This window comes from Panthera leo, chromosome B3, assembly GCF_018350215.1.
Source record: "Panthera leo isolate Ple1 chromosome B3, P.leo_Ple1_pat1.1, whole genome shotgun sequence".
In the NCBI taxonomy this organism is placed as follows: Eukaryota; Metazoa; Chordata; class Mammalia; order Carnivora; family Felidae; genus Panthera; species Panthera leo.
Window position 1 is genome coordinate 33,511,384 of NC_056684.1, and position 21,707 is coordinate 33,533,090.

General features: G+C 46.7%; 1 protein-coding gene across 9 annotated transcripts in view; it reads left to right on the forward strand.

Moving 5' to 3' along the window:
* Positions 1–915: 915 nt before the first annotated feature.
* Positions 916–21,707, forward strand: part of CELF6 (CUGBP Elav-like family member 6) — a 31,005-nt gene continuing 10,213 nt past the window's right edge. For 2 of the 9 annotated variants that reach the window (XM_042941490.1, XM_042941491.1), the window contains exons 1-3: positions 919–1,247; positions 5,034–5,116; positions 13,730–13,778. In XM_042941490.1, coding sequence (XP_042797424.1) covers positions 986–1,247; positions 5,034–5,116; positions 13,730–13,778 — 394 coding nt within the window. In that variant the 5' untranslated portion in view covers positions 919–985. Of the gene's footprint in view, positions 1,248–5,033; positions 5,117–11,483; positions 12,089–12,374; positions 12,617–13,729; positions 13,779–21,707 lie in introns of those variants that run through there. The other 7 variants (XM_042941489.1, XM_042941488.1, XM_042941493.1 and 4 more) reach the window with 7 other exon arrangements.

Genomic DNA, 21,707 nt, shown 5'->3' on the forward strand with positions numbered 1-21,707 from the left:
TCAGAATTGAGATGAACAAGGCAACTGAGCAAATATGGCTAATATAAGTTCCATCACTTTCCTGAAGAGGAATCTGTATTCAGGGAGTGTTTAGGAGTTTTGTTTTGTTTTATTCTTTCTCTCTCTTTAAAAATTTATTTTTGCTTTTATGGGGGGAGGGGGTCGGGGAGGGATGCAGGGTAGACGAACATGTTTGAGGCTCGTGGGTAAGGAAGTGGATGAAGACACCGAGGAGAGATGTGTGATGGGGCGGGGTGGGATCGCCCCGGAGAAACTGGCTTTGGTAGTGGGAATGAAGAAGAGGAATCCCCATCCACCCCCGCAGGAAACGCTCCAGTGATTGGAGGTGTGTGTGGCTGCGTGTGTGCCTGTGTCTGTGTGTGAGGAGGGGGTAGCTCCGACTCCCGCAGACATCACCACGCATGACGAAGCTACTTCCCCTCACGCGGTCCAAGGCGCACACGCGCCATCCACAGCCACGCCCGCACACACTAGACACACACACGGCGTCCGAGGGTCCGGTTGCCATGGCGAACAGGAGCGCGTGAGCCCAGGCGCCCCTCCCGCCCCCGGCCAAGCCCGGTCAACTGCAGCTCTGATTGGTCGCTGCTTCCTCATTATGCAAATCTTTTGCGTAGACTCCGCGGCCAGCTGCCTGACGTCACCAAGCACGGGGGCTGGGGCTCGGGGCTCGGCTCCGGGAGAGCTCGGGCGGGAGCCCGGATAGCGCCGCGCGGGGACCTCAACCCAGACCCCAGCGTCCCGCCGCCGCGGCCCGGTCCTGCCCCGCCCCCGGCCCCGCCCCTTTCCAGCCTGCCCCACCCCCTCTACGCCCCTCCACCCGGGCCCCGCCCCCTGTGCAGCCCCCCGCCCTCGCCGCCTGGACCCCGCCCCCTCCCCCCTGGCCCTCGCCACTGGTCCAGGGAGGGGACGGCGGGACAGACGGGACTGGTGGGACCGGCGGGAGGGCGGACCGGGCTGGGATATGGCCGCGGCGCCCGGAGGGTCTGCGCCGCCCGCCGGCCCCGGCCCGCGCCTGGGTTTCAGCACCGCGGACAGCGGCGTCGGCATGAGCGGGCTAAACCCCGGTCCTGCCGTGCCCATGAAGGACCACGACGCCATCAAGCTCTTCGTGGGGCAGATCCCGCGGGGCTTGGACGAGCAGGATCTCAAGCCGCTGTTCGAGGAATTCGGCCGCATCTACGAGCTGACGGTGCTGAAGGACCGGCTCACCGGCCTCCACAAAGGTGCGCGGGGTCAGCCCAGCCCAGCCCAGCCCAGCCCTGCCCCAATCCGATTAGAGTGGGCCCAGCCCAAACCCCAGCCTCAACCGCAGCCCCAACCTTAGCCCTACCTAGAGTCAGTCCAACATCAGTCCAATACCAGCCCCACTTCAGCCCAGTCTCCTCCCCAGATCACAGAACCCCCAGGCCAGAATTTTCTCTCCGACATCCTCCTTCTGATCACCACTCTGATCCTCTGGCGTGTTCTCCACTCTAACCTCTAACTCCCTACCCTTCACCTCTCACATCCCAACAGTCCCAACCTTTCAGTCGGACCTCCCTCCATCCCTCTCATCAGACATTCCAAATCCTGAAATTTGAAAACTTATTTGACCTTTGGGTCTCAATTTCCCAAACCCTGGACCAATCATTTCTGACCCTCTCCCCCAATCTGGTGCCACCCCACTCAGGCCTAACCATCCACACACACACGTCTTGGACTTGTACCCCTCATTCTGGCCTCCAAGCCCAGCCAACACCCAGAGCCTTCTTTTGATGCAGACTGCTAACTTAAAACCCCCCAAACCCCAATTCCTCCCTTCTTCAGAACCCAGGCCTGGCTAACTCACAAAATCCAATTCCCCTCGAGGAGGCTCTCAGCTTCAAATTCCACCCTCATGTTTGACAATAACCCCATCTCTCCTCCCCCTGCCAGAATCCCAACACTCTCTGCCTCTTCTGACTTGAGTCCAGAACCCTGACCTCAACTGGGAAAATCTACCACCTGTGTGCCCCCTCATTTCAGGTTTCCTCTCAGCTGAACCCATACTTCTTTCATCCTCTAATCTCCCCACTCTTGTGCCTCATCTATACCCTTCCCCAATCCTCTTTATGGACTCCTGCTTTCCCTCCTTCGCAGGCAGGTCCTGGAGTAGAGCCTGTGGATCAGAACCTCAGGGTGGGTCAGTTTGAAGAGGCAGAAGGGATTTTCTCCCTGCCCTTGTTAGAGAGACAGGCACCACAGTTCTGTCCAGCCACACCCCTTTCTTCCTGTAGAGAGAGGGAGGAGGCTTGTTTACATGCAGAAAAGTCTGTCCAGGCTGGGCTGGAGTAAGAGAGCCAGAGTCACATGTCATACATGGGCAGGGGATAGAAATTATTTGAAGAGAAACACCTCTATCTCTCCCCCACCTTCATCATGCTTCAGTTTCAGGATTTGAGGGGTAAGGGTCTCTATCTTACCCCACCTTCACCATGCTTCAGTTTTAGGATTTGAAGGGTAAGGGTCACCAACTATTCTCCATGATTTTTCTAAAACAAAAGTGGCCGGTCCTGGGTAACAGCTAAAGGTACTTTCCTAAGGGCTGAGAGCTGGAATCAGGCTGCCACCTCTTTTCGTCTGGGAGGCACACTTATACAGGGGCCTCATGAAAATGCCCACAGAAGGTCTGGGACCAGCTAGGTAGCAGTGTCTCTTCCACACTTGGAGGTGGGGTTACTTTAAAAGGGGCATGAAAGAATAAAACTATATCATCCTGATTCCTTCTAATGCAGTCCAGCTGCCTGGCTGTCCATCCATCCATAGCAACTTACTTTCTTATTTTCTAGACATTTATTTCAGTATGTAAGCACAAGCTAATCTTTCTGGGCCATCTGGGAAGCATATAAGATACCTTTAATTCTCACTCTTCTCATTCAAACACCATCAGAGTCTCTGAAATGTTCTCTTATCCGTTCTCTCTCTCCATTTAGCTCTAATTCTTCCTGTTTTTAAATTTTCATTTGTCTCTCCCTCTAGCCATGCTTCTCTGTCTTTCCATCCCTCCTTTTCCCACCCCCTATCCCAGGTAGTACAAATGGGGCTCCTTTGGGCAGCAGTTGGGCCCCTGAGCCTTTCAGACTGGGCCCCAGCCCTGCCCAGTTCTGACGTCAGCTGATATGGCTTAGTGGCAGAAGATGAAGCAGAGATGTAAGCGAAATCAGGTGTTTGGTGATTTGTCCCCAAACCAACCTGCAGCTCTCCAAGGCAGGGTTGCCTTGCAAGATGATTGGAAGGGTCTCTGTGTCAATATATTCCCCCACTTTCTCCCCAGCAATAGTGACACCCAAAAGCCAGAGTGACTCATTTTCCTTTTGATGGCTGGGTACTGAGGGAGGCAGCCACAGTGCTTTGAAAAAACCTCAGTCTAGGAGTTAGGAGATTCTAAACCCTATTCTGCCCCTGGCACACTGTCTGGGTTCAGTTTCCCTGTTAATACAGTAAGAGTTTGTCCCAGGTTTCTCTAAGGTCCCTTTAACTCAATGAATAGCAGATAGCCACCCACCTGAAGGGGGCAGCCACTTGGAAGACATCACAGAAAATGATCCCCTTTGCCTTTGCAGTCGGCTGAGGTCTAAGTGGAAAACTTCACCAAGCTCCTAATGGCTTCTCACATCCACTTTCTCTTCCTTTGGTCTTTCTCCTTCCCACATGCAGAAGGCTCTTTTTGAAGACACAGATCTTATCGTGCCAGAGTCCTGCTTAAAACCCTTTAGTGGTTCTTCACTGCTCCTAAGGAAAAGTTCAAAATCCAGACTGAGGCATACAAGGTTATAGATAACCTGATCCCTGCACACCTCACTGTCCTCTCTGCCTCCTTTCACCAATCTCCAACCATACTACTCTTCTATCCATTTACCCAACACACCAAATTCTTGCTTCAGTCTTCATGCATGCTGTATGAAGCTGTTCATACGTGCTGTTCCTTCATCTTCCTTCACCACCCTTCTTGTCACCTGGTTAAGCCCTATTTGTTATTGAGGACTCAATGTGTTCTTTGAAACATTCTTCAACCCTTTTGGACTCAAATTATGTACCCCTCATGATCCTTTACATAATCCCCATGAGAGCAGGGAATGTGTCTGTCTTGTTACCACTTCATCCCAAGCCCATTATAATGCCCACCATAATAAGTAAATAAGTATTCAACAAATATTTTCTGAGTGAGTGCTCAATGACTGTTGGAAAGGAAGGATCCCTGACTCAGTGCTTCCTAGCAGGCTACACTTTCTGAGTCTGAACAAAGAGGAGTAGGACTGACCCTGTGGCTCAACCCAGACTCATTCTCTGTCCCATAACTACTGGGTCCTTTAGAGAAGTAAGATTTAGGGCACAATAACCCTTTAGCAGGCTCTATGTTGAAGCACTGGGAGGGCTGACAGGTCAAGCTCCTTGGATAGGATTGGAGGTCCATGAAAGCTCTTCTCTACAGAAAGTCCTTAAGCCAGCCCCATCTTGCAAGCCTCAAATTAACCTATTCCTCAGCTTCAAACTTGGAGGAGGGAGGTGTTAAGAAGTTGTGGGGTGCTGGGCTTGGCTGTCAACAATTTTCCTCCTTTTGGCCTCCTCTCATCTGAAACTGAGTTGGGAAGGAATTGAGGCTGATTCTGGGAGACTCTGTGAGTATGAATCTGAAAAGGAAGGGGGAGGCTGGGGTTAAAGCTGAAGGCAAAGCCGCTTAGGGAGGTTTAACCCCAACCGGACTTATAGCTGGAGTGGGGAGGGGAGATGTGGGACTGTATGAGCATGTGGCTGGATGTGGGTACACATGTTTCCTAGGCAAGAAGCCAGGAGCAAATGAGAGGGAGCCAGAGTCTGGGACTCAAACACATGAAGCCCCTCCCTTCAGAGAAGGTGGAGGACAGAGGCTTCTCAGAGCAGTGCCCTTGTTTAAAGAAGAGTGGCCTTGAGTTTGTCAACTAATGGGATCTTACCAGGAAGAGTATTTGGGGGTTTCAGGAAATCCCCTGAGCCAGCCTCTTCCTCCCCAGGCTGTGCCTTCCTCACCTACTGCGCCCGGGACTCTGCTCTCAAGGCCCAGAGTGCACTGCACGAGCAGAAGACCCTGCCAGGGGTAAGTCCACCAGGTTTGGGGGGTGGGGGTCACCTCAGGCTGGGGACATGCCTTATGTGCATGCCAAAGCAGCATGTAGGGGCTGGGTTGGGGCCAGGAACTAGAAGCAGAGTCACTTTTCAGGGCTTACGTATGCCCTGAACAGCTATCAATTCTTGTTATATTTACTCTTCTGGCTCAAAGAAATGGGCTTAACATTTGGACCAAGTATTCCACCCCATCTTTTCAGAGAGGCATCAGTTTTGTGTGTTATGCTAGAATTTGTCCGCACTGGCTAAAATCATGGCTTAAAGTGTCATTTGTCACTGGTGTGAGAATATATGCAGATACATGAGGTAGAGACCCTGCTGGGCTGGTATCCTACTTTTTCCAGTTATAGAGTCCTTAATAGCACTTCCCTCTGTCCTCTTCCTGTAATTTTTTTTTGGGGGGGGTGCCTTGAGTCACCAAGATTACTTTCCCTCCTCTTCCCCAAACACTTGGCTGGATGTGGGTACACATGTTCCCTAGGCAAGAAACCAGGAGCAAATGAGAGGGAGCCAGAGTCTGGGACTCAAACACATGAAGCCCCTCCCTTCAGAGAAGGTAGGAGACAGAGGCTTCTCAGAGCAGTGCCCTTGTTTAAATAAGAGTGGCCTTGAGTTTGTCAACTAATGGGATCTTACCAGGAAGAGTATTTGGGGGTTTCAGGAAACCCCAAAGCTAAGAGAACCTGATTATATGAGCAGTTAGACCATTATATATACCTGATATGGCCTTAGCTAATGGCTAATCACTGGACCAAAGGCAAAGTAAGACCTACGGACCATGTGGCAGGAAGAAAGTGGTGATTGTTAGGAACTAGTGTGGGTTCACCAAGAGCAAACCATACAACAGAGCTTCATTTTCTCTTGTCAAAGGAATGATATGTCTACAAAAAGCATATTCAAATGCCATGCCTGGGACTATATCCATTTTTAAGCCTCAGATTTAAGAGGGTCATTAGCCTATCAGAAAGAGACAAGGATGGGATGGGGAAATAAAATATATCATGGATGATGATTTGAAGAAATTGGAGATATTTGGCTGGAGAAGATAGGGTGTGGGGGCTTCTACAGGGAGGCATCATAACATAATGATTAAAAATATGACTTTTTGAGTCTCAACAGACCTAGATTTGAATTTCTGTTCTGTCATTTACTGGTTCTGTGTCTCATGATACATTACTTAGACTCTGGAGCTTCAACTTCCTCATCTATAAGGAGTGAGTTATACTAACACTTAGCTCACTGGGCTATTGTGAGGATTAACTGAGGTTAGCAAGTGCCTGGCACAGGGGAAGATCTCAGTAAATATTACTGGTAGGGTGAGGGTAACCGCCTTCAAATTCTGAAGAGGGATTTGGTTTTCTATGGGTGGCTCTAGAGGGCTGGACCAGGATCAGCGGGTATAGAGAACAGACACACTAATTTCAGCTCAGTATAAAGAAATCATTTCTCTGAATTGGAACTGTCCAGCAGTGGCACAAGCTTCACCTAGAGTTGATCAAGCTGTGAGTGGGTCAGGTCCTAGGATGAATCCCAGTAATTGAAGCAACTGAAGCCTCACTCTTGAAGACTCAGCATCCAGGAACACCAGTGTATTACTGCTACCAAGCTTCTGTGTGCAGGCTCTGGAGTCAAACAGACATGGGTGTAGATCCAAGCCCTACCACTCACTAACTCTGTGACCTTGGGCAAGTCTTTACTTCTAAGCCTAAGCATCTTCATATGTAAAACTGAATTCATAGAATTGTTATAATAATTAAGTGAACTAACTCATGTAAAGTGCTTAACATAGTTCTTGGTAGACAGTAAGCACTCAGTACAGGTTACCTGGTGGCAGCGGCAGTAGTGACAGTAACAGCAGTGTTAGTAGGAGTAGGAGTAGAAGTTATTCATCCAACCATGGGAATAAGTGACTTCTGCTGCTAAAATTGAAAGTCGCTGACACAAACTGTAACATTCCATGTGGGAAACAGCATGGGAAAGGTGCATAGACAGAAGGAACAAGATGGGTGTGAAATGGGATTGCGAGTTTGGAGGAAGGCCTGGGTGAGCATGGGCCAGGCCAGAGAGAAGACCCACCAGAGAGCAGTGGCTGAAGAGGAAACTTTGGATGCCAGAGTGAGGGATTTGGACTTTATCCTGAAAGCAAATGGGAACACTGAAAAAATTAAGATGAACTTTGTGAGGGGGAAAAAAAAACCCTTCTTCAACCAGCCACAGGGCTCCACAGAGGGAGGACTTTATGAGGCTGAGGGCACCTGAGATAAGGGCTGTGGAGCTCTAGATTAGTGGGTTAATTTCTGAAGGAGAAACGAGAAATAATAATAACTAGCATTTGTTGATACTAGACAGTGTTCCTAGAATTTTGCATTCTCAAAGTCACTTAATCCTCTGTGAAGAAGCTATTGTTATTGGCATTCCCACCTTACAGATGCGGAAACTGAGTCAAAGGAAACAAGTGGCTTGTGCAAGGTTAGGTAGCTACTGGTAGGAAGATCTGGGAAGATCCAGGTAGTCTGACTCCAGAACTCATTCACTTAACCACTACACTATTATCTACACCAAGCTGGTGGCAGACAGGGGTCCATGTTTCTGAAGGGGGTGGTGACTGGATGCATCTGCCCTCTCCCACCCTTTCATCTGCAGGCTTCCAGCATGGCCTGGCTTCGTCCCGTACTGCCAGGTTTGGCTTTATTCACCGTCCTCAGCTTAACAAAGTGCAAATTAATATTTAATTATTCTCCTAAATGAAAGTCGATGGCTCTGTTGGCCAGCCCAAGCTATGTCCGTGCCATCAATCTTTCCTCTGGGCCTGCCAGGGGCAGTGGCAGCTTTAGTCACCTGGCCTCAGTCCCACCAGCATGAAGGGAGGAGGGTGTCCAGCTCTCTGTAGGCACTGGGTCCTGGGCACAGCTGCCATCTACTGGAAAAGCAAGGAAAGACTTCAATTTGGGCTCCTACTAGAGACCAGAAGGATAGTCACTGTGGGAGCAGGAATGGTTGTCTCCCCAGAGAAAAATCCTGAACCCCTAGGAAAAATGTCATAGTATCTACTGGACTGGGACCTCACCATAACTCCCCTCCATGTGCCTCTGCTAATTTCTGTCACCTATCAAAACTGGGCTCCCTACTCAGGGGGACTTTCTTTAAACCTCAGTGGTCTGTCCCACCTTCTGTAGCTTCTTCTCTATAAAGCTGAAGCTACTTCTTGCAGCCTCATTTTAGGCTCCAGAATCCACCTAAAGAAGGTAAGGCCAACCTTATCCCAGAAGGTGCCCTCCTACTTGTCTCTATCCTTGCCCATGACCACTTTTCCCTTGGACATCCATCCCTTCAAACACTGTGAAGGAGACAGACATAACAGTGCACTTGCTTTTTTTGCAAGTTGTGCCCAGCATAAAACAGCTTGAGTGGAAAGGGCAAGTGGGGGCTAAAATCTAGCCATGCTCTATTGACCAAGCCATGCACATTATCACAGGGCTGTGTCAGCCCAGAGGGGGAGGCACATTTCTTTTCCTAATTCATCCCATCATTGGGGGAGTGCCTTTTTGTAACTCACACAAAGGCACTATATGTGCTAGCAGCCGCCCAGTGAGTGAATTGGAGCCTTTGGCCTCAAGGAGCTTTTCCAGCCCAGAAATAACTCATTGCATCTCAGTGGGATTTACATCTAGGCACATAAAAGGGCATCAGAGTGGAGACAGAGGAGATGCTTCACAGTGGAGATGCTATCTGAGCCCAATCATGACCATATTTCATCACATTTGAGGGTCTAGAAAACTAGAAGACAAGGCAACTTCTGGAATTCTAGGTACAGTGTGAAAACTGGCAGTGAAGATGTCCAATGGAGAAGGCCAAGGCTCCCTGTGAATGGAGTGTTGTGTATTTTGGGCAGCAAGGGAGGCAGGACCCACAAGTTTGGACTGCCAGTCTTAGGATGTCTGGCTTTATTGAGAGGCTTGAAATGGAGAACTGTGGATGGATTTTAGTAAGGAAAGAGTGAGGGGTCGGTTTCAAAAGCTCACTCCAGCTACAGTGTGATGGTTGAGTTGAAAGATGAAGCAATATTGGAGGCAGCTTATCCTTTAGGACACTGTTGCTTGAGTGCAGCTGAATGATGGTGCTGACCTGGAGCTGGAGACAGGGCAGGAATGGGGAGGATAGGATAAACTTGAGAGTTGTTTAGGATATCCATATAGACTCGAGAACCAGTGGGACTTGGCAGTGGATTGAATCAGAAGAAGAGGTGAAGTAGAGCAAAGAGCTGAAAATGGTGTAGTTTGCTTTTTCTCTTCTTCACTTTTCCCTGCATCCATGACACCTCTCTTAGACCCACCAGTAATCCTGGTAAATATTCTTCCCATGGTGGAAGTGGCTGAGGGCACAGGTGCTCAGTGTTAGGAATAGTTGGCATCAAGGCAGAAATGTCTGAAGAGGGCAATGCTGAGCCCAAAGTAGACCTTTTATGCAAGTCAAGCAGGGAGAAGGGGTAGGGCCTTGCCTTCCCTCCTGCTCATGGTGGTCAAAGTACCAGGGCCTCATATGCCTCTCTGCTACCTCCAACCTTCCCCACTCCACTACACTGCCTGCAATAGGTTGTTCTCTCCTCTTTCTGACATTCTCTCCCTTGATTTTCCCTCCAGGGCTGGCCCTGAAGCAGATATGGGCCTGGACTCTACCTGGGAAACTCTCAAGGGAATAGGTGCTCAGCCAAGGGCAAGAGCTCACCTGAGGTCCCATGACAAATTCTTGGCCAAGGAGGCAATACCCTCTTTTCCTAAAAGGGGAACTGGGATTACCTTACCCCGCTTCCACATCTCTCCCCTGGCTGTGACAGGAACCAGGCAGAGTAGGGTTGCTTAGGCAGTTCATGTGGATAGCTCTCTTTCTCCTTCAGCCACACAGAGCATACCTAAATCCTAGGTGTCCTCCCTAACCATTTCCCAGTGGGGACCAAAGGAGAACCACCTCTCTCCAACTCTGTCCTCATCCTCTTGGGCTCCTCCTCCCCTGAGACTTCCCCTGCATCTCCAAATTCCCAAATTGCCAACATCCTCAACATTTAAGCCATAAACCTAAAAGTCAGCCAGTATTTCCTTCTCTCCCTCAGTTCCCACATCCAATAGAACTCTAGTCCAGCTAATCATCCTAAACATCTCTTGAATCTATCTATTTCCTTACGCCCTGGTTAAGGTCACCCTCACCCCTTACCTGTATTAGTGATCTTCCTATTTCTAATTTTTCCCTTTCCAATCTTTTCTCTGCACAGTGATAGCTCATGGGATCTTTCCCTACTTAATATCCTTCCCTGGATCCCTACTGCCTTTGAAGTACAACAAAGTTAAAATTCCTTGTTGTGATTTTCACAACCTGCCCCAACCCGGCCATTGGCTACCCTTCAGTTTTACACCCTTCCATTAAAAACAAACACAACACTGCAAGGTGGGATCATGATTTCCCCTTTTACTAATACTGAGACTCAAAGACCTTAAAGAAGTTGCCAGTAATGGAGTCGCAATTTAAACCCACATCTATATGACTCAGAATCAATCTGCTGTGCCCTGGCTACCTCCATGCCAGATGCCTACCAGAATCCTTGCTCCTTTAGACTTGCAGCTCCCTTTCCAACCCCCTGCCATCCGGAGTGCTCAGGCTCCAGCTCTACCTCTCCCATTATCTCCATGTGGCCCAATGACCCCAGTCCTGCAAGGCCCGGGTCAAACTTTGCCTCCTCTGTGAAGCTTTCCCTGTGTCAACCTCTCCAGCTGGAGTTAGCCTCTCCCAGAGCACTGTACTTTGCACTCCTCCTAAGGCCCTGGTCACTCTGTGCCTCATTACTTGTGTTCATGTCTTAAGAATGGAGTTGAGCAGCACAACACAAAAACATGGGCTTCAGCATCAGATAGGCCTGGGGGCAAATCCCAGCTCAACCACTTACCCATCGCATGATCTTGAACAAGTGATTTAACCTCCCTAAGCCTCAACTTCCCCGTCTGTACTATGGGGATAATGATATTACCTTGCAGAGAAGTTGGAAGGAATTTAGAGACAATATATGTAAAGCGTCCCAGAAAGGGCTTGGTGTATAGTGGGCTTTTAGGAAATGGTGGCGATTATCTTCCTCCCTAAAAACCATTGAGGACAGATTCCCCAAGGTTGTTGCTGTCTCCTGTGAAGGGCCTAGCCTGGGGCTCTTCACAGATTTCAGGAAATGCCCGCATGGTGGAAAGCCCAGGTGCCCAGACTCTGAGGCTTGGACCCTGCCAGGTCTATGGGACATGTATATACCACCTAATGCCCACCCTCCATTAAAGAGTGGTGGAGTGGGGGAGGGGAAAGGGGTGTCCCCCAGAGCACTGATGAGCTCCATCTCTCCAGAAACCCAGCCGGGGAGGCAGCTGCCATGGAAACCACTGCTGTCACATGTGCTTGTCACTCTAGGTTCCAGAGAGAAATTCTCAGGATCTATTTAAGAACTAATAAAATAATGATGGTCTTGCTCACCCTCACTGCCCCCCCACCCCAGGCTTCTTCCCCTCTTTCATTCTCCCCTGCCACACTCCTCCCTGCCTTTCCTGCATCCCCTTCCTGACCCCTTATCCCTTCGTTTCCTTCCCATATCCACCTATATTTCTCTTTCCTTGCCCCTTTCTAGGTCTGTCTCTTTCTCTCATCGTTTCTGTCTTCCTGTGTCTCTTCATCTCTCCTTGTTTCTCTGCTCTCCATGGCTCTGTCTCTTGGTCTCTCCTCCACAATCACAGGTGGCCATGCCCAGGGACGGTTCCCGTTCCTCCTGGTCCCTGGTCCCGGCCAATCCAGACCTGCCCAGCTCGCCCTGATCTGCTTGGATTGATCTGTCATCCCCTCTAGACTGCAGCCTGAGTCCTGTCGGTGTCTCGGCCCCCACCCTCAACCTGGTACACTGCAGGGGCTCCACCACCAGCGGGTGGGTGTGTCAGAGCGCATAAGAACCTGAGCCCTGGGTGGGAGGGGGATCGCACTGGTTCAGGCTTGGCCTGTTTTCCTTTCCTTTCCTTTCCTTTCCTTTTTTTTTTTTTTTTTTAATAATCCCTCCCCACTCCCCCACCCCCAAATTTGATCCAAAGGAAATTGCTCAACTGTGACTGCCAGGGCGTTACCATGGTTACTGGGTAGCACTTGTGGCTATGGTAACAGGAAGCTGCCTGTTGTCTCGGCAACGAGCACATTGGTAGAGGATGGAATGGCCCTGATTGGTGCAGAAGCAGTGCATTTCCTGAAGGGAGGGGGTCAGATCATCACCTTCTCAGGCCAGATGGGCATCAGTACCCCTTCCTCCATGAACGGGAAGGCCGCTGTTCTTTCCTCCCGGCACTCAGCTGTCTGCCCCCAACATTAATTCCTCACTTCCTACGCACCCAGCTCTTGGCAGTTTACAAAGACCTTTTGCGTCCCCATTATCTCATGTGATCCCCACAACACCCATGAGAGGAAGGTGAGATGGGGATTCAATCATGAATTCTCTCAGGGTGGTTGGGGGATGGGACTGTGTGGGGGTGTATGTCGAAATCACCTAGGAGCTTTTACAAATTATACAGTCCCCTAACTTGAGAGTCTGCTATGGTTCCCAGGTGATTCTTATCTACCCTTGATCAGGGAACCCCTGAATTAGAAGGTGAAATTGGTTGGGGGGGGAGGGGGTAAAGGGAAGAGTCAAGCTGCTTTCCAGGTTTCTAGCTTGGATGACTGGAAGGATCAGGTCCGGGCAAAAAGATAAGCTCTGGTATGGGTGCGTTGAGTGGAAGATGCCAGTGGGACTTTTTAGTCAGGCTGTCCAGCAAACAGCTGGGTACATGGGTCTTAGGCTCAGGAGGGAGGTGTGGGCTGGGGATGCAGAGCTCTGAGTCAGCCCTGTGAGCATGGTAACTGAGGCTGTGGGTGTGAGTGAGACTCTCCAGGAAGAACGGGAACAGTGGGATGAGGAGGGCTGAAGATGGTGCCCTGGAGAATGCCAACATCCTCAAGGGAAGGGGGACCCAGGGAGGGAACTGAGAGGGTGGCTGTAGGAACTTTGGTAATACAGAAGCTTGGGAAGCCTTCCCCCCATCTAACAAGCTGAATCTGAGAGAGGGTGGCTTTACTGAAGTCATACAACCATTAAATGGCGGAATCCAATTCCCAGCTTGTTTAATCTAAATAACATATAGAATTATATTCTCAGTTTTAGAACAAAACACAAATCTTCAGTATTAATTCCACCTTCCCACCCAACTCCTCTCACTCAAAACCTTTAAGGAGGTCCAGGAGCCAGAGGGACAGGCGCACATAGTCCAGGCCCAGAGCCCAAAGCAGAATCTCTTTAACCACCACGGTCCATCCTGGCTTGCCACCGAGCTTCCTATCACCAACCCTTCAGATTTCAGCACTTTTTAAATTCCCCAGTTTAAGGAAGGAATCTTGGAGAAAATCTATAGCCCACCATGAGAGTGGTGGAGTGCAGAGTTCAAAGGAGCCAGGGCTTAGATCCTGAGGCATCCAGGGGAGGAGAAGCCAGGTGCCAGGATCAGGCAGTCATACTGACTAGGTGTGTTGGTCCAATGTCTTTCAGATGAATCGTCCGATCCAAGTGAAGCCGGCTGCCAGTGAGGGTCGAGGAGGTAACTTCCCTATCTGACAAACCTCAGGGTATCACCCATGTAGGGGATGGTGGGTCTACTCCTCACGTCAGTCCTATCTATGGTTTGTTACTAGAGCTTCCTTGGGTTGGGGGAAAAGTGGGGCCCAGTGTTGCTCAACACCAGAAACAGCTTAGCCTTCCCATATAAGGCTGAGGAGAGAGGGGGTCCTAGAGTCCCCAGACCCAAAAGAAGCAGGAAGAGCCTAAGAAGATGCTGGAGATAGAGGAAGGGAGCTCTTGACACCTTGCCCTGGAAAGAGTTCATTCCTGTTTTTTTTCAGATGGAATTTCCAGATTTGTTTGAAGAACCAGGCTGGACTTATTCTCCTTTTGCATATTCTTCTGATCAGAGAGGACCCAGTCCACTCTGGATTGAGGCCACTCATTTCCTCACTGCAATTATCTGGTTACTTATGGCAAAAGATGAGTCTAGTAACACAGACTTTGCAAGCCATAGTAAGGAACTTGACTCTCTGCTGAGGACCACTGAAAGGCTTCAAAGGTTTTTTAGAAGCACTTTGGAAAGACCAGTGCTCCTTAAGAACAGGAGGGGTAAAGAGTCTGTGCTTTTCTGACAACCAGCTACATTCCAGCCAGCTTCCATACTGGAAAAGTGATGCTAGCTTCTGGTGTCAGTTCTTTGGTGTTTTTCTCACCCTTTGGTCTTATATCATTCCAGGATATCTGCCAATAGCCCTGATGTCTGCTGACTCTCTCCCTTAGATAAGACTCTCTCCCTGTCTTATCCAAGATCAGTCATGGTGTTGTTAGGTGGAAGAAGCTCCCCATGATCAGGGAGAGAATGGAACCTAATTGACAGGCATTTATTGACTCCAACTAATTCTCACACCGTCTCAGACTTCCTATTCACCGTCTACACCTAAAGGGGGCTCTGGTAGCTTCTTCCATTGTAGAGTTCTTTCCTTCATGAAATAATTCCTTCATCTATATAGATTATCTGACCTCTGGTCTGTGCTTCTCAATTTCAGATCAAGATGTTATCACCTCTACTTTGCCTTGAAGAGATATTTCCAAGTTTCCTCCTCCCCTTCACGTGTGTATCCTCCTTTTCCACCTCATTCTTTCCAGACAGGTTTTTGAGAAGTTCCAGCCTCCATACAGAATCTGGTTCACTTGTCCCAAGAATTTCTCCCTTTTGGGAAGCTCTGTTAGGCATCGAGACCATTGTTGGCCATTGTTGGCTATCTTCTAAGTCTTGTCCACAAACACTAGCTAGTCCCATAGCTCAGAGGCCAGTTGAGAGTAGCTGAATCAGCTAAGAAGCAGACATGTTGAGTTTATTCAACCATCCAGCCAACATCTTCTGAGTAACTTGCTCCATATTAGGAATAGAAATGTGAGCAAGACAGCCCTGGCCTCTAGCTTCATTGAGTCTGAGGCTATGTGGGGATAGTGAACAAGGGGGTTACAATTCAGTGTGATCAGTGTCTTTCAAGTTCTGGAGGGATTGTGGGCACAATAGCAAGAGGCACCTTTCTTAGTCTGGGAGGTCAAGATGGGCTCCTAGAGGTATTAATATTCAAGCTGAGATCTCAAGGATAGACAAGAAGTAGTCAAATACAGAAAGGAGGTGAGAGGGGGCAGGTGTTTACGTAGAGGGAATAGCGTGCACAGAGTTCAGAACATGATGAAACTTGGAGTCTGGTTCAGGAACTAAGCTCACAATGCTGGGGGCACTCTTGCTGTTTGAAGTCCAATACAACTTGTTGGGATGAGGGCAACTGTACAAAGGAGCTTCTGATGATGCTTCCGCTTGTCGTAGTCCATCTTTCCTCATCATCTGGGCCCCATCCAGTGGCATCAGCCTGAGTTTTATCATTTGCCTCCCCCTTTTGTACAGGTTTTTCAGGTGTCACATCACTGACAAATTCTGTGACCTGTGGCAGCCCACCTATACACCTGTTCAGATTCAGAGCAGCTCGAGAGAGCAGGATAAGCAAATCTAGTTGAAAAGAGGTCTGCCTGGCAGTGGAATTCATAATTTTAGTAGTTATGTGTTACACAGGTATTTCCTGACAAGTGATGTCTCTTAGCACACATATACTCCATATGCGTTCATGAATAATCCTTGAAGGTTTAGATGACCCAATCTCTCAATTCCTTCCTGCTCCCACTCAGAGTCACCAAATGCTCCCTGCTACATTTTCAGGAGAGAGGAAGCATATGTACTGTCTTGCAGAACAGTTGGACCCTTACAATTTATTAGTATTTAACCCTCAAACTGATCTGTGTTAGATAATCTTGTTACTAATTGAAGTGTGTTCCTTTCCTTCAATGTTATATACTGCTTCTAAAGTGAGTTCAGCTCTCTGCTGAATTTTAACACAAACTAATGCTTTAGAGACTCAACTCTTGAAATGGTATCAGAGTTTGGTTTTTTGAAATGTAACATTTGACACCAATGTGGGACAGCTTGCCCTATTCCAGTCTGATCTCTGTGATCCTAAACATTCTATAAAAGTTCATTGCTTGGGTGGGAGGGAGAGTTAAATCGGTGATGGGCATTAAGGAGGGCACATTTTGGGATGACCACATATGTAAGAGATGAATCACTGGGATCTACTTCTGAAGCCAAGACTACACTGTATGTTAACTAACTTGAATTTAAATTTAAAAAAATTATGGGGCGCCTGGGTGGCTCAGTCGGTTAAGCGGCCAACTTCGGCTCAGGTCATGATCTCACGGTCTGTGAGTTCGAGCCTCGCGTCGGGCTCTATGCTCACAGCTCAGAGCCTGGAGCCTGTTTCAGATTCTGTGTCTCCCTGACTCTCTGATCCTCCCCCATTCATGCTCTGTCTCTGTCTCAAAAATAAATAAATGTTAAAAATTTAAAAATAATAAATTAAAAAATTATCTAAGAAAAACTTCAGAGTTAATGGTCACACCTGTCCTGATATATTTAAGCCTATAAGTTTGATTTTTTATTATTCCCAAAATTAAATCCCTTAGTTTAGTTGATTAATAGTGATTTCTATATCTTTTAAGAATACTGATACCAATGCAGACATAATCTAGAGGGTATCAAAGCAAATAGTATAATCTTCCAAAATTCTACCATTTTCTTCTGGAAGGAAGTATTAGATTTTCCCCTCATAAAACAGGGATCACCAACTCAAATGCTACAGGAACCAGGTAGGTAACTTTAAATGGATGAGACTCATGACTGAATTACAATTTACATTTTAATTGTATTAAATATTGGCAACTAATTCAATTTTTAAAGTTTATTTATTTATTTTGAAAGAGAGTGAACGAACATTAGCAGGGAGGGGCAGAGAAAGAGAGAGACAGAGAGAGAGACAAAGAGGGAGAGAGAGAATCCCAAGCAGGCTCCCTGTTGTCAGCGCGGAGCCTGGACCAGGGGCTTGATCTCACAAATCCTGAGATCATAACCTGAGCCAAAATCAAGAGTCAAACGCTTAACCAACTGAGCCACCCAGGCGTCCCAACTAATTCAATTTTTTTCTTAAATTTTTTTTACGTTTATTTATTTTTGATAGACAGAGAGAGACAGAGCACAGATGGGGGAGGGGAGAGGAAACCCAGAATCCAAAGCAGGCTCCAGGACAGAACCCAATGCGGGGCTTGAACTCACAAACCGTGAGATCATGCTTAGCCAACTGAGCTGCCCAGGTGCCCCACCAACTAATTCAATTTTTAAAAATTGGCCAGCACTGTGAGAACCCAGCCAAACCTGTTAGTTTTACTTCTTTTGCCCAAAGACTTCCATTTCTTCCCATCTGCATATAGGAGTAATCTATTGTGCACACGTGAGCTTTTTGATGAAAATAGTTACTTTACATTCTCCCTTGAATTTTGATGCCAGTGCAACTGCGTAGTATTTCTATTTTTAATGAATAGACATGAGGTTTGTGGTTGAAGTAACCTATGTTTTAAACACACTGTATGTCGTAGTACTTTTAGAAGTTATTGGTAACATTTGTATGTTCAATGCTTACAATGCAGTAATAGCAACACAGCAGGATCTGCCTGATAGAAGGTGCTGGAGGCCCTCTTCTTCCATGATCATCCTCTGCAGCCTTGATGGTACTCAGAGTGTCAAATGGGCATCCAGGTCGTCATGGACTATGTTATAGGAGCCTTTGAATGTATCTCAGGCTTTTCCCATAACTTGTGCAGCTAAGTTCCGCGCAGTTTATGTACTCCGTACCCCATGCCTATATTTTACATCCTGTGGCGTCGAGTGGTACTCTTAAAGGAAAATGCACCTAATTTTCCAAAACAAAATAATATCCTAATTATACTTAAGGCACCCACTTGTATATAAAACAAACATAGTGCCAGAAAATTTTCTCCTTGGCATTTGGATTTGTTTGAATGTGAACATTAAAATGTGTGCCGGGGCAAAAATTCAAGGTTCGTGTGTTTCAAAATGTTAACTTCAAATTATATGAGGTCAGAGCTAGAGATCCCCAAACCCTTCATACAATGGTAACTAAATAAGTCTATTTTGTTTCCTATTTTTTGAGCTTTATTGAGACATTATTGACATACAACATATATAAGTTGAAGATATGCAATGTGATTATTTGATACAGGTATATATTGCAAAATGGTTACCACAATAAGGTTAGTTAACAGTTCCTAAGTCTATTTTATTTGCTGTTCAGCGTAGAGACTGTAGTTTATTTTTTCTAACTTACATTATCTCTGCTATGGAGGCACAAAAAATAAGTTAAGTTGTAAGTACCAATCTTACAGGAAAAGTATTTTTTAGTCCTAAGGCAAAATCTTCAAAATCATTGAACTCTTGTATGTTTTTTCATCTCTTTCAAATTTTATAACAAAATCAATAAATTCATAAATCATAATAGTGATTACTTTGCTTGTCCCATTCTCCAACTTAGGCTTTTGTTTTTTGTTTTTTTGTTTTTTTGTTTTAACCTAGCAAATATTCATGTATCCAGGATGCCCGAGGTACAGATATAGGTTAAGTAATCAATCCATGCACTCTTTCCACGTTAGTTTTTTGAAACCTTGAAATCTTAAATGTTCTCTGAAGTAAGGCATCTCTTTTTTTAATCTTGAAGTTTGGTGAACTGAAAAGGCCAATGATCTGTTATCATATCAACCCTCCTATCACCATCCTATAATTAATTAATTTCTGCCTGTATTTTCACAGATTTGTTTAAATATCAGCCTGGATTTGAAATACAAAATACTATATATATAATTATCTAACTAGGTGGGCCACATTTTTCTAATTTTATCCAGGATTCTCTTTTATTCAGTGTTTTACAACTGAACTTTGAGTTAAAGTTAAGTTTTGAGCTAGAATTTTCAGAATTGCATAATACTGGGACATATCCTCTGACTTAAGTCACATATACACCTTAGCAACAACTGTTCAGTTGGTCACCTGACACTCATATTTGTCTTTGATCCTTATACTTACTTAATTCGAAAAGGTATTCTTCCAGTGAAGACCTGACTGGATAAGATTCACAGTAGTGCTTAAGACTACTCAAGTCAATGTTTCACTTCCTAACATTAATTCTACCTCTGAAGGTAAAGGGAGGTGCTCTCCTTAAGCTTGACTCAGAACAGATCACCCAAAGCTGATTAACACTTTTAGGTCATGGCAATGGCTGAACGGCGCTGACGAGCCCTTCAGGTATAGGTATACAGCCTGCAAAGGAAAATACAGTCTGGATCCTGAGATTCTTCTCTCTCAGAGGAACCTGGACTCTCAAGCTTGGTCTACCTTTCTACCTCACTTTGTGGTTCTTCTGGATCAGGATTAAGGGACAACAGAGTCTCTGTTCTTTCTTGGTCTATGTGCCTATTTTTCAGCCCTCCTTAGAGCCCTTCTTCATCTTTTTTCTTCCAAGTTTTTATTTAAATTCAAGTTAGTTACCATATAGTGTATGTTGGTTTCAGGAGTCGAATTTAGTGATTCATCACTTACATGGAATACCCAGTGCTCATCACAAGTGCCCTCGTTAATGTCCATCGTCCAACACCCATCTAGGCCATCCCCCCCCCCCCACTCCCTCCATCAACCCTCAGGGTTTTTTTTAAATTTTTTTAATGTTTATTTATTTTTGACAGAGAGAGAGAGACAGAGCATGAGTGGGGGAGGGGCAGAGAGAGAGGGAGGCACAGAATCCGAAGCAGGCTCCAGGCTCTGAGCTGTGAGCACAGAGCCCGACGCAGGGCTCGAACTCACAGACCCCGAGATCACGACTTGAGCCGAAGTCGGTGGCTCAACCGACTGAGCCACCCAAGTGCCCCTCCCTCAGTTTGTTCTCTGTAGCTAGGAGTCCCTTATGGTTTGCGTCCCTCTCTGTTTTTTTTTTTTTTTTATCTTATTTTCCCAGCCCCTTCTTCATTTTTAAAAATTATAGTAAAATAGACATAACATAAACTTTATCACCTTTACCACTTTTCTATTCACCTTTACCATTTTTAAGTGTACAGTTCACTTGTATTAAGTATATTCACATTGTTGTGCAACCCATCTCCAGAATTTCTTCATCTTATAAAACCCCAAATCTGTACCCATTAAATAACTCCCTCCAACCCCTGTAACCATCCTCTACTTTCTGTTTCTATGAATTTGACTTCTCTAGATATCTCATTTAACTGAAATCATATAGTATTTGTCTTTTTGTGGCTGGCCTATTTCACTTAGCATCATGTCTTCAAGGTTCATCCATGTTGTAGCATATGTCAGATTTCCCTTCCTTTCAAAGGCTGAATAATATTCCATTGTGTGTGTGTGTGTATACATATATATATGTATATACACCACACTTTCTTTATCCATTCATTGGCTGATATTTGGGTTTCTTCCATGTTTAGCTCTTGTGGTAATGCTACTATGAACATAAGTGTACAAATATCTCTCTGAGACTTGGTTCTCAATTCTTTTTGATATAACACTCAAAACTGGTATTGCTGGATCATATGGTAATCCTATTTTAAATTTTGGGTAGAGCTGCCATACTGTTTTCCATAGTGGCTATACCATTTTACATTCCTACTAACAGTGCACAAAGTCCCCAGTTTCAATTTCTCCACATTCTTTCCAACACTTGCTATTTTTTTCCTTCTTCTCTTCCCACTCCTCCCCCCCCCCCCCCCCCCCCCCCCCCCCCCCCCCCCCCCGCTTCTTCTTATCCTTTTCTCCTTCCTCTCCTCCTCCACCTTCTCCTTCTTCTTCTCCTAGGAACACCTGGGTGGCTCACTCGCTTAAGCAGTTAAGTGGCTGACTCTTGATATGGGCTCAGGTTGTGATCTCTGGGTTGTGGGATTGAGCCCTGCATAGGGCCCCCCGCTGAGCAGAGTCTGCTTGGGATTCTCTCTCTCTGCCCCTCCTCCACTTGTGCGTGCTCTCTCAAAATAAATTAATTAATTAAAAAAAAATCAAACAGGGGCGCCTGGGTGGCTCAGTCGGTTAAGCGTCCGACTTCAGCTCGGGTCACGATCTCGCGGTCCGCGAGTTCGAGCCCCGCGTCGGGCTCTGTGCTGACGGCTCACAGCCTGGAGCTTGCTTCCGATTCTGTGTCTCCCTCTTTCTCTGCCCCTCCCCCGTTCATGCTGTGTCTCTCTCTGTCTCAAAAATAAATAAACGTTAAAAAAAAATTAAAAAAAAAATAAATAAAATAAAAAAATCAAACAACCCTCTCCCCAAAACTAGTCATCCTAATAGGTGTAAGGTGATATGGTTTATGGCTTTAATTTTTACTTCTTTAAGGATTTACAGTTGTGTTGAGCATTTTTGTATATGCTCACTGGCCATTTGTATATCTTCTTTGGAGAAAAGCTTATTTAAGCCCTTTGCTCACTTTTTTTAAAAAGTTTATTTATTTTTGAGAGAGCAAGAGAGAGAGAGAGAGAGAAACAGAGCGTGAGTGGGGGAGGG